Below are 13,243 nucleotides of genomic sequence, written 5' to 3' on the forward strand. Positions count from 1 at the left end.
GTCAATAATTTATTTTAAAAAACTTGTTTAAAAAAATGTATCCTCGACATTTAAAAAGTGTTTATTGATTTTTATTTTTTCTCCCAAAAATACAATAATATTTTATACATAAAAATTGTAAGCATTTAATTAACAATATCACATCTTTACACACCAGTCCATATTATAGCTTTGACCAGTATTATAAAAAGCTTTTTGCAAAAATTCAATTAAACTATTGTAATGGTGGATTAGTGAAGACTTACAATAAACTGTAACGTGTATCTTAAAAAGAATAATAAACATTTTACTCATTAAATTATCAGGTACTTCATGTTGTTATTATTATAAGAAATATGCACAAATTAAATAAAGTACATAATATTGTTATTGGACTTTCTTTTATTTCAAGTTTCGTCACCGGCTCTGGATCAATGCTTCTTGTCTAATTTGAGATGACAAATCGAAGGTTACTAGCGAGTTTCTCGTAAGAAAATACAGTGGAACCTCTTATAGTTTAATTCGTTCCAGCATCTTACTCATTAAGCGAAACATTTTTTCCCATAGAAATCAATGTAAAATACGATAATGCGTTCCATGCCGAAAGAATACTCAATTTTTTTTGTATTAATGTTTATTCAAATTAAATTACTGGTTAATTATTAAGGAGTGCAACAATAAATTTTCAATCTAAAGATTGAAAAAAAACCTAAATAAAAATATGAATTTGTGACAAATAATTAATTCTTTTTAGCTAGAAAACTGTCTAAACACATTTGTTTTTGCCAACACTTCAAAATTTGGCAATATCGCTCACTCCTTTCAACAACGTCATATATCATACCATTTTTATCCATAGGATCTCCTGAAAAATCAAATATTATGATTCAACAATATCATAATATTTGATTTTTCAGGAGATCGTTTTTAAAGTTCAAAATTATAATGAAATGTATTAAAAATAAATATCAAGCCACTTATTGAACTTTTTACTGTGCAACAGATCTTTTTAGGTAAAACCTGTATGTTTTTTCTCCATCTAAAAAATATTTAGTGCATTAAAAAAATTATTCAACAATACATTTTCTTCAAAATGCAAAAACAACACTTTCTGCCCTGTAGCGGGTAAATATTATGTTAAAAATATGCCACTTTTTCTGTGATAAAGTACATTTTCTGGACATTCCGAAAACATGCCCAACTGAAATTTGACGATTTTTTTTATATATGACGTTGAAAGGAGTGAGCAATATGTGTCACACCATTATCATTGAATACATTTGTAGCACGAATAGCCACCTCCTTGTAAGGGTGATGCTTCTTAATGTATGATGCAACAGTTTCTCATGCTTTCAGCATTTCTTTTTTTGAGCTAGAAGATTGTGTATTATTTTTTTAGATATTATTTTGCGACATCTCATCAAAAATGAAGATGAATATGGAAGTCTGGGCATTTACTGGGCTGACGACCGTCATAGGCCGATTTAAGTGATCACTTTACACACGTCATCTTTTCATCTACCTCTTTGATGAGATGTCAAAGATGAAGATGAAAATAACTACTGTAATTGGAGATAATCCAGATTTTGTGAACAAGTATTTGAATACACACGTCATCTTTTCATCTACCTCTTTGATGAGATGTCAAAGATGAAGATGAAAATAACTACTGCAATTGGAGATAATCCAGATTTTGTGAACAAGTATTTGAACACACTAAAAATGTTGTAGAAGATTGTTGCTCGGCTATTTCCTCCTCCTCAATTAACAAACTCACCTCCATAATTTCTTGCTGTGAAACATGATGCAACTCCACAAGCTCTCCGGTGGTCAGCTCTTGACTATGTTCTTTCCAAAAGCTCTTTAATAAAAAGGGACTTGCCCTTTCTCTGTAACTCATTATGCGAATCATCGCTCGTTAAAGGAACAACTTTTTAATTATGTTTTAGCTCGTTGTGAGAGGTTCCACTGTATTCTTAGTTTTTTTTTTAACATAACAGGAAGTGTGACAGAAATAATGATATCTTTCCCTACATATCTTATCTTATTTTTTTTAAATCTGTTGTGATGAAATATGATTTACGGGTATGCATATATTATAGCGGAGGGCTGATCACCTTTCCTTCATGTGTAAACGATCAAGACAACACTGCGTTTATATGACGCAGTGCCCTATGCACCATTGGGGTGCGGATAAGGGTTTTATTATTATTATATTATTATATATTATATTCTTAAAATTTTAATAATTAAAAATAAGATTTTTTTTACTAACCCATTTATTTAAAGTTTTTTTTCATATGTATTTTATCAAAAAATTATTATTTTCAGATTCAATAAAATCCATTAATTGATTCGGCAGTCACTTTGTGGTAAAATCTATCCATTTTAAAATAAAGTTTTACTTAGTAAATACCACTATTTCTTAAAATTTACTGTGACACGTGTTTCGATGCATTCCGCATCATTTTCAAACACTGTATGTAACAGCTCCTACCCCCTTTTCAACCTTCACCGTCCCAAGGACCCAACTTTAAATTTTGAATTAGTTTTATATATGGTGTTTGAAAATGATGCGGAATGCATGGAAACACGTGTCACAGTAGATTTTAAGAAATAGTGGTGTTTACTAAGTAAAACTTTAATTAAAAAATTAGTAAAAGTCATTGCAAAGTCCTGTTTCAAAAAAATGCTCCAATAAATACATTCCAAATTCCAAAATTCCAAACACCTTAGTAGTATTTTATGAGAATTTGACTCCAAATCAGAGTTAAATAGCTTTTTCAAAACAATAAATTCTCAGCCTAATACAAATGTATGCAAGGAACCTATGCCTGTTATCTACGGATACATAATAAATATTTATGTGGCAAGTATGTTTATTTGTATATTTCTTTATAAACACATATATATTGGCCAAACATTACTTTTTCAAAAATCAAGTATTTACATATTAAAAATATTTATAAATAATAGGTTATTTTTGCTGATTTTTTTTAACATTAAAAAATATAAGATCGATATAAAAAATCGGTACTGGTGTTGTTTTGTAAATTTATAAAAATCGTATTCGTAGATCTGTAAAACCTTTTTAACACTAGTTTTAACAACACATTCCAAAAACATGAATACTCTTTATGATGGATATCACCAACTCACTATGATGCTGTTTTGATAAGCAAATTTCTCCAATGTAAAAGAATGCTTTTTTTGTGAATATGAGAATTAAAAATATTTCTGTTATATGTAGAGTATGTCAAATGCCGTATTTGTATTCATGCAAAGATAAGATATATGTGTTTGAAATGCATTTCATTTTTGCCAAAATGTTGTAAATTGCTAGTTAAAAACATTGGGATCGTATGGAGTATTTGCAAAAGGTGAACCCGGCATGTTCCAAGCCTTCTTGAGAATATCTTGTTTCTTGAGTTCATCCGAAGTGGGTTTCCCGGCCAGCTTCTGCATCTGATTCCACTGCAGTTCTCTCACCTTAGCAATGTGATCTTCCGGAAGCTCATCCAATGGTCGGGAACAATCTATTTTCGACGTATCAATTTTTTCTTCGCTTTGTAGAAGAGAATTCCACCAAATTTCTTTTTGCTTTTCTGTAAATTATTTACATATTTTTTTAATATTTAGGCCACGGTAGATTATTTGCACAAAATAAAAATCAGCCACACAAAGAATGAGTCAGAAAATTGATAGTCTATAGAAATACAGTAGATTTTGATCTTTGATTTGACAGAAATACATAAATTTGACAGTTAATTTGTGGTCAGTACGTTTTGCCATTTCAAAATGAATAGCATAATGGTTATTCAACCATTATGCGCGTCGTAGGTTTGGTGAATGGGCCGAAAACAATATTCAGTTGATCCTTTTTCCACGCAAAATTTTGTTCACCGATGAGGCAGCTGTAATAAGATGTAATAAGCAGCATTGTCAAATTTAGAGTGGAGAAAACCCAGAAGCCTTTGTAGAGACACCCTTACATCCATTAAAAGTCACTGTTCGGTGTGTTTTATGAGCAGGTGGAATCATTGGCCCATATTTTTTTAAAGCTAAAGCCAGCAAGAATGTTACAGTCAATAGAGAGCGCTACAGAACCATGGTTATTGACTTCTTCGTACCTCAGTTGAATGGCATTGATGTGACAGAGCTGTGGTTTCAACAAGATTTCGCAACATGCTACACTTCGGGTGCCACCATCGATTTACTACGGGAAATTTGAATTTGTATACCTGTAAAAAAACACCCTGCGCTTTCCACTGACTATAAAATTTTGGCTGGCTTCGTCTTGAAAAAAACATGGGCCAATGATTCCACCAGCCGAAGTGTTTTATTTTTATATTTAAATCATCATGGCATTCTACATGATTTAAATATAAAAATAAATAAATTTATTTATTTATACCAAATAAATAAACAATTAAATTAGGTATATATTAATGCTCCAAACACTAACCAAGATGTATTCTAAGTTTCCCTTCGCTCATGGTCCATATAGTCTCTGCCGGTTTTGTTTTATTTGTGAATTTATCATTTATTGAAATATTCCATTCATTCTGCATATTCCTAAACTTTAAAATGATCGCATCTGATGTTGTTTCTAAATTTAACTGCTTGGATGACTTTATTTCTGGTGGTAGCTTGATCGTTACATCTGAAAAGAATAAAGGCGATATTAGCAGTAACATAAATGTAAAAAATTAAAAATTCCAATACAATGAGGATCGATCGTTGGGTTCCATCACCACAACTAATGATTGTTATTATTATTATAGACAGTTTCACTTTACATATCGCTCACTCCTTTCAAGAACGTCATAAATCAAAAATCGTCAATTTTCAGTTGTGCACGTTTAAGGAATGCCCCGAAAATGTACTATATCCCAGCAAAAGCGGCATATTTTTAACTTAATATTTACCCGCTACAGGGCAGAAAGTGTTGTTTTGCATTTTGAAGAAAAGGAAGTGTTTAATTATTTTTTTAAATAAATTAAATATTTTGCAAATGGAGAAAAAACCTTCAGGTTTTACCCAAAAAGATCTGTTGCACAATAAAAAGTTAAATAAGTGGCTTGATATTTATTTTTAATACATTGTGTTATATTTTTAAACTTTAAAAACGTTCTCCTGAAAAATCAACTTTTTTGATTTATGACGTTCTTGAAAGGAGTGAGCGATATGATCTTGGAACATTAGTTTGATGCACCATATCTTGTAATTCCATAGCTCAAAATTTTAAATATTATCCAATTAGTAATAGAATAAAACCATGTTCCGGAGTGACACATCTGCTGTAAACGGCACCAGGTATCATTTTATAAAAATAAATCATGAGTAGGGTTTGTGTTCTCTATATTTTACAAGACGATCACAATATTCAATATATTAATTGTAAGATTTGAAGAAAGTTTTGATTTTCATTAAAACAGACATAGTTTCACAGCTATATTGCCGCCGTAGACAAAACATGGAAAACACCAGAGATAAAGATTGCCTTCAATCAAAATTCACATAATTTTCCATCAATCAAAGATTTCAAATGTCAATCACTTCAATAATCTCTTATCAATCTTCTCTCTATGAAGACCAGGGGCCACTACTACTTCTACATACACTTATCCGCACCCAATGGTGCATAGGGCACTGCATCAAATTGACGCAACGTTTATTAAATTGTTTTATGTGAACGCAAGAAAATCAGTCCTGCGCTTCAGGTACCAGTCTAGAGTAATATTAAATAAATGCTAAAGTGATTTTTTTTTTCTTTTTTATTCTCTCTGGGAATTGAACCCCGGGTCTCCAGTATGGCACCCACATGTGCTAACCACAATACTACGGAGGTGGATAACATGATCGGGTGCACATAAGAAAATATATTAAACATTTACTATTTCCATAAATAACATGAAAACATTACCCAATTCTCCAATTGTCTGCGACCAACTGTAAAGATCTCTTTGAGCACCATTGTAAGTTTCAAAATTTGCCTGAAAATGTGTGTTATTACATGGTTCCTTTGCAATATTATCTGTTGAGGGTTGCTCATTCAATCTTTCATTGTGTTTATTTTCTATTTCATTAGCAGGATCTGAGACGGTCAATGATTCGAAGCGAGCATCGGTAATATCAAAATCTTGGTTAGATGTTGACGCAACTTGTGTAGAATTATGGATTTGCAGGTTCAATGCGTTATTCTGTATTCTCTCGTTGTTAGCTTGGTTATCTTCATTTTCTTGAGTTTCATCGGAATTCTCGTATTCAGAAGCCTCGATTTCAACTTCTACAGCAACAGGGGGAGGAACGCATTCATTTTCATTAATAAGATCATGGCAAATTTCTGGCTCGTTAACCTCATAATTGTTATCCCTATTTAAAGTATTACATTTTCGAAGAACTCTGACTACTAACTCTTCAGCTACACCAGGAGGAAACCCTACACTATCGGGAACAGATTCATCTCGTATATGGTAAAAATCGGTTCTGAAAAACAAGAAATTATGTGTAAAAAAAACTACTCTTAATTTTAAAAGATCAAGATTTCGATATAAACGCCTATTCAGCTATCTAAAAAACATAAACACAGCAATGCGCTTACCTTCTAGACAGAAAACCAAATACTGAGAACAAAAATCCTACTATTGTTTTATTTTCTAACAAAATATTCATCAAAACATCGTCACTATTACTAGCAAATTCGGCCATTTTCAAACATAGAGTGACATTTGTATCAAACGTCAAAAATTGTTCACAAAATATATTTTCCTGATTAATTTCAGTATTTGCCCAAATAAAAGTGGGGTAGGTAGTTTATTACCCTTTCTAGGTATCACCATTTATGTGGATAATGTGTAATGCAAAGTAGGTAAAATAATGAATTACGTTTTTATTGTTATTATAATCTGAGAAAATATGTTGATCATTTTTTTTCATGTTTAAAAGAATATATTTAAAAATAAACACACACTTAAATTTCGGAATAAAGATAATATGAACGATACTTTTAAATCTGAAATGTAACGTTTTCTTTTATAACCTAAACCATTTATAAAGCTTGACGTTTATTTAAAAGATAAACTACTTTTTTTATCATAGTAATAAACAATGGCTGGGTCAATCGTACAATCGTATAGTCTTAATAATTATATCACTCGCGTTCTAAAGTATTCTAATGATAATTTATAACTCTAACTTGAAGAACTACATGGTTTGACAAAACTTTTTAACTAAAGGGTAGGTACACGTAGTGCACGTTCCGTTGTTCAATTATATTAATTTCCCCCTATGTTTTATTTCTATATTGCAACACTGAAAGTTGCCGCTAAATTGGAAAGTTTACTTTTCTTGTGAAACGCGGTTCATACGAGTCGCGGGCCGCATCGAGAGGTGAGTTTGGTTTTGCCGGATCGTCGTGCAGGTTGTTTTGTCGTGTGTGCTAAAATGTTTTAAAAGTGCTGTCACACTGGTATTTTTATAATTCCCGTGCTGTGATTGTGAGGGACCACTGTATAAAAATTCTGTGTTATTTATATTTAATACATTGTTCAAAGTTTCAAGATGCCTTGTTCCGCTGTAACTTTGTCTTTAGCCACAATAACTGCCATCGTTGCGGTTGCTTTAATGGCAATAGCCTTTTCAACCGACAACTGGTTATACATCGAAGTGAGGAGAACAAGTATTCAGGTAATTTATTTATTAATTTGTCCTCCATTTATATTGTAACGTTTCAATTTAACTGCAGTAAAAATTTCGAAACAAATCCCAAGTTCTACTACTTTCAAAATAGCACTACTTTAAAAAATCAATATGGTTTGTTTGAATGTTTTTCAATCTTTTTAAAGAAAAACTTGGCTCTTTCAAGAATCCGCGGTTACCGTTTACAAAAGAATACCTGATAATTATGATTAAATATCGCAAAACATAATTTCCGATTTAAGTTACAGGTGTGTATTTACGTACAACGTACTGTGACAAAAGATTTTTTTATTCCTTCCTTGATTTTAAAATTACGATATTTGCAAAATTGTTGATTTATGAAGTAGTGTCTGAATGGCATGAAAATGTGACATCATTCATTTGATTTTTTCACTGTATCATTTTATTCTGTATTCATAAACCTGATTGGTGCTGGTCGTTGGTGATCATCAATCTCTATAATCTCGCAGGCTATTATAAAATATGTCTCCTTTCTCAATTTTCGTGCCTTCGGGGGTATGCAAAGAGGATAGAATATCAAGAATATTATTTTAACATATTATAGTCATCTCACTTTTTCATAATTGTAGTAGGTACTTTTTATGAGGTTAAATCGTGTACATAAAGTACACACCTAATGTTTTTACAGATAATCTTCCTAGACACTTTTTGTGAAAGATGAACTTGTAAATTATGTAGTTATAAAAATGCACGATATCAAATAATGCAAATAAAAATCACGAGAATTATTAAAAAATAATCAAAAAATAATTTATGTAAAATATTATAATAAGGTTAATCTTTTGAAGTGATTATTTTCTCAATCAAATATAACTTTACTGTGACAATAACATTTTTTTGTTACTTTTAAATCGTTTTATATATTTTTTGTTTACCGAATTTTCCTCTTTACGCACTGTTGCGCATTCTTTTTCGTTTTTAAGAAGTACCTACGCAGGTACTTGTCCGTATTTTGAATTTAGAATTCGGAACTTGCCGCTATTTGGGTTACTGTCCGCACCGCGTCATTTCCGGTCTCCTTGCCAGCCTCACCTGTCCGCTTCATACATTGTGAAGAAATCGGGGTCGCCTTTTGATGGTCCCCAAATCGTATTCATGCATGCTACTAAAATGTGACTGCCATGCGCCGACGCAAAGAGAATCTTACACCCTGAATGAACTGTACGTAAATGGTTGCATACTTTTACTTCGTACCATAAAACTGGATTTTTAATTTGAATTTTTTGGTCGCGCTCGCGATCTAGGACTCGGAAGTGTAGAAAATGTATGCGGCGGGCACTTTGTAAGTTTGTCGGACGTTGCGTTAAGACATTGGATACAGGTTTGATAATAATTGGTAGCTTTCTTTTAAGTGTCTCTCTTTTGACTGTTGGTACTGATTTAGTGACACCGATCTGTGTATGGAAATGCTGCACTCTACCGCGACCACACCAACAGCAACTGACCTCGGCTGGTGACTGCATTCCATAATCAAAATTGCATGTTTTTTTTTGCAATGTTCACGTATCGATACATTTTGCGGCTTTCCGCATTGCACGTATTCAGCTTGATTTCAGATTATCGATTGAAATAATAAGTAATCAATCTGGCAACATTTCAACAATTAAGTAGGTACCTACCTATTTTATCAAGAAATAAAATATAATGTTCCCTTTCAAAATTTACTAGTTTTACTATTTCTACACAACACTTCGTACTTTTTCAAAAAAGATTTGGCGAACGGCGAATGTGTGGGCTTTTTTTATTCTGCATCGAATTGTAGAAGAATCGACCCTGTTTTGAAATGGATATGCATTTTTAAAATTAAGAATATACTTAAACATCTTTTTTCTTGTATTTTTAACGTAATTGTTGTATGTTGTTGCTTAAAACACCGTTTTTGTATTGAAAAATAAGTTTACCTTCGAAATACATATGTATGTGGTTTTTTAAAAGGAAGAGCTATTGAAAGGTAAAGAGTTAAAAAAGGTTTTTTTTCAATGTATGCATATTCTTAAAAAAAATTCCAATATGTATATATTTTTTTTAATGTGTGCGGGACACACGTCTGGCTCCACTCGCATCTGGTAACGTTGGAATTTTTTATTTGCGAGTTCATCCTTAAGGCCCAGTATTCGTTAATTCGCAACTTAATTTTCTGTACATCCAGGCAACATTTTACGTAATTCTTAAAATACCGTTTTTGCATTGAAAAAATAAGTTTTTCTTGGATATAATTCAATACTTTTGAAAAGAAGAGTTATTGAAATATGTGAGGAATTAAAAAATATATAATAATATATTTTCCATATTTCTAAAAAAACTAAAATATCCATCTCAGGTGGTCGGCCGGTGATTGAATTCTGTTTTTGCGAGTAAGGCCTCAACAAATACTGCCTGAAGATCAATTCTAAGATCTTTACCGTTTCTAGAAAGTTTGTTGAAGAGTAGAGGTGCGGTCGGTTATCCGACTTAAAATCGCATTCAAGTATGAAGATTTCCTGTAGATATTCCTTATTCTTGACACATTGTTGCCTTGTTACATAATGCTTTGTATTTATTTGTGTATTGAATGCATTCCTGTGCTCGAGTCTGTGTGGAGTTTAGTAAACTTTATAGCCGATTGTTGATGGTATCATCTTAGTATTTCTACCATTATATCGTCCGTAATGCGCTATACGCTCCGCAATTTCCTAATTTACTTCACTTACATAATATTAATAATAAAAACTAACTAACTAACTAACCATCACGCCGCTTCCCCGCAGGGGTAGGCAGAGAGAATAGAGCGCCACACCACTCTGTCCTTGCAAACATTCTTCGCCTCTTCCACGTTCATGCATCTCCTCATACATACCTGCCGATTGTTACGACTCCTAACCTGACCACTTTCAAGTATTTGGCATACCTGATCGTGCCATGTTTTTCTCGGTCTTCCTCTGCTTCTTTTCCCGCTAACATTCGCCTCATAAATTTAATGTATGGAAGTGAAACATGGAGTTGGCAAAAGAAAGATGAAAGTAGACTGAATGCAGTCGAAATGCGATCTCTCAGAAGAATGTGCGACAAAACGATGTATGATAGATGTACGAATAGTGAAATAAGGAAGGAATGCAAAGCTGAGATAAGCATTATCGATAAAATTAAGAAAGGTGTGTTGAGATGGTTTGGACATGTAGAACGAATGAGTGAGGAAAGAACGGTAAACAAATTTATTAATAATAATAATAATAATAATAATCTTGGATGATTTATATAGCGCTATTTTCGTAAAAAAAACTGCCTCAAGGGCGCTTATACAGGTATGGATTATGATATGAAAATGATAATGAGAGAAAATTAAAAAATATATCGCTCACTCCTTTCAAGAACGTCATAAATCAAAAAACGTCAATTTTGAGTTGTGCATGTTTTCGTAATGCCCAGAAAATGTACTATATCCCAGCAAAAGCGGCATATTTTTAACTTAATATTTACCCGCTACAGGGCAGAAAGTGTTATTTTTGCATTTTGAAGAAAAGGTATTGTTTAATTATTTTTTTAAATATGCTAAATATTTTTCAAATGGAGAAAAAATATTCAGGTTTTTACCTATAAAGATCTGTTGCACAGTAAAAAGTTAAATAAGTGGCTTGATATTTATTTTGAATACATTGTATTTTATGTTTGAACTTTAAAAACGTTCTCCTGAAAAATCAAGTTTTTTGATTTATGACGTTCTTGAAAGGAGTGAGCGATATGTCAATGAAAAACATCGGCCGAGTCTGAAGGCAGGAAAGTGGAGCCGCCGTATTGTTGCGCTTTCTTCTCGGTCTTCTTGGGCTGGAGCATGGCCAAGAAGTTGGACAGGACGCCTCACTGTGTAATGGTAATGCCGGAGAGCAGCTTGTTAAGGTCCCGTCATTGTGGATATTCAAGCAGTACAATAATATTATCAACTAAATATCGCAAATTTTTTAATTAAAATTTTACATTATCACAAGTTTTTCATAAACGCACAACTTTTCCTTACACATTGTATGAATAATAAATTTTATTATTTTTATTTATTTATGTCCGCTTCCGTAGTGTAATGGTCAGTACGCTCGGCTACCGTTCTGGAGGTCCCGGGTTCGATTCAGAGGGGGGGGGGTCAAATAAATATATGTGATTTTTCACACTAACATTTATTCAATATTACCCTGGACTGGTACCTGAAGCGGAAGGCTGATCACCTTTCCTTCATGAGTTAATGATCAAGATAACACTGCGTATATATGATGCAGTGCCCTATGCACCATTGGGGTGCGGATAAGGGGTTTGAAGTTGAAGTTTTATTTACTTGTTGTTTCGGCATTCACTTTGTGGTAAAACTTGATCATATTGTAAATGAGAATAAGTAAGTACTTGTTTTTTACCGCTTGAGTTATATATATATATTTCTTACCACAATGACTAGTTTCGGAGTATTGTTAAAAATAAATATAACTCAAGTGGTAAAAAGCAAGTTTCTCATTTGATATATATTATTTTTACATTTTGATATCTCATCATAGATGAGGAAGAATATGGTAGTCTGGGTATTTACAGGGCTTATGACCTGTCATAGGCTGGCTAAGTGATCACTTAACACACGGGTAACATTCACCATTCACGCCACGTTTTACTGGCCACATGTTGCCGTGACTATTGTTCAATGGGAAAGAAAGATAGGAAAATTGACACATTTTTAATAAGTTCAAGTTCGCAATGCTTTTGGGAGTACAATATTTTAACAGCAATTAAGAAACACGCCGTCTGCCATGAGAAATGTTAACTGACGCATGTGTTGATGTTACGTTCAACAGATGGCGCTGCCATCGCGGTAAAAAGAACTACTTTGAAAAAACGTTTTTTCTTACCAGTCACAGGTAAAAACACCTATCGCATAAAAAACACACGTGTATTCGAATACAACGTTGTTAAAAAAATAAAATCGTTAAATATCTTAAGAAAAATTACATTTTTATTTATTTAAAAAATGATTATCCGTAAGAATATTCGCTAATATTAAAATACATACATAAATTTATACACACACTATTTTTAGAATAGTCATAAAAATATTTGAAAGATGTGCAAAACGTCACGATTTTTGAATTCCTTCAGACAGTAATGCAGTCGGTTAGAAATTTTCCCAAGTGAAGTGACGAATCATCGTGATGAAATAATATCCGGATAATATTATGTTTACTTTCATTTTACGAAAATCACCATCATCGTTATCGTGATCGCTGTAGAAATATTCATTCGGAAATATTAAAGAAATATATGCATGTAATTATTTTTCTAAATGCGTTATTTTATTTCTACAAGCTTATAAACAACGTCATTAAAATATCTTGTCGTTGAAATTTTAAACTTGAATGTGAATACGACAAAGTCAGAATGAAATGACATTCATGGTTTAGCACATTATTTTAATAAATATATTTTTTCTAATAGAACACTTTATTAATGAAATTTTAATATCATTTATTTATACATTAAAAAAAGATTATTTTTTATTATTTATTGACAATATTTTGAGTGTTTCTAATTTTTT

At 32.1% G+C, this 13,243-nt stretch overlaps 2 protein-coding genes across 3 annotated transcripts in view; one reads left to right on the plus strand and one right to left on the minus strand.

The window, feature by feature from the left end:
- Positions 1–2,240: 2,240 nt before the first annotated feature.
- LOC148309350 (nudC domain-containing protein 3) lies at positions 2,241–6,705 on the minus strand. The gene is made up of 4 exons (XM_088260238.1): positions 6,584–6,705; positions 5,906–6,468; positions 4,445–4,642; positions 2,241–3,584 (listed from the first exon to the last, which is right to left on the minus strand). Exons 1-4 carry the CDS (start codon positions 6,688–6,690, stop codon positions 3,319–3,321), a joined length of 1,134 nt encoding a protein of 377 aa, XP_088116364.1. The 5' UTR covers positions 6,691–6,705; the 3' UTR covers positions 2,241–3,318.
- Positions 6,706–7,332: 627 nt separating this feature from the next.
- The window catches only part of LOC148309351 (uncharacterized), a 94,182-nt gene continuing 88,271 nt past the window's right edge, over positions 7,333–13,243 (plus strand). Inside the window, exon 1 of one of the 2 annotated variants that reach the window (XM_088260214.1) lies at positions 7,333–7,668. In XM_088260214.1, the coding sequence (XP_088116340.1) occupies positions 7,543–7,668 (126 nt within the window). In that variant the 5' untranslated portion in view covers positions 7,333–7,542. The remainder of the gene's footprint in view (positions 7,669–13,243) is intronic. The other variant, XM_088260213.1, reaches the window with a different exon arrangement.

Source organism: Brachycentrus maculatus, unplaced genomic scaffold (genome assembly GCF_059751285.1).
Source record: "Brachycentrus maculatus isolate JH-2025_06_01 unplaced genomic scaffold, ASM5975128v1 h1tg000129l, whole genome shotgun sequence".
NCBI lineage: Eukaryota > Metazoa > Arthropoda > Insecta > Trichoptera > Brachycentridae > Brachycentrus > Brachycentrus maculatus.

What these genes read in the sequence shown, in the direction of transcription:
- LOC148309350 (XM_088260238.1), bottom strand. Translation starts at nt 6,690, where the DNA reads ATGGCCGAATTTGCTAGTAATAGTGACGATGTTTTGATGAATATTTTG. An exon ending in TTTGGTTTTCTGTCTAGAAG is followed by an intron (nt 6,469 to 6,583) that starts GTAAGCGCATTG and finishes CTTGTTTTTCAG; the next exon opens with AACCGATTTTTACCATATAC. An exon ending in GAAACTTAGAATACATCTTG is followed by an intron (nt 3,585 to 4,444) that starts GTTAGTGTTTGG and finishes AATAATTTACAG; the next exon opens with AAAAGCAAAAAGAAATTTGG.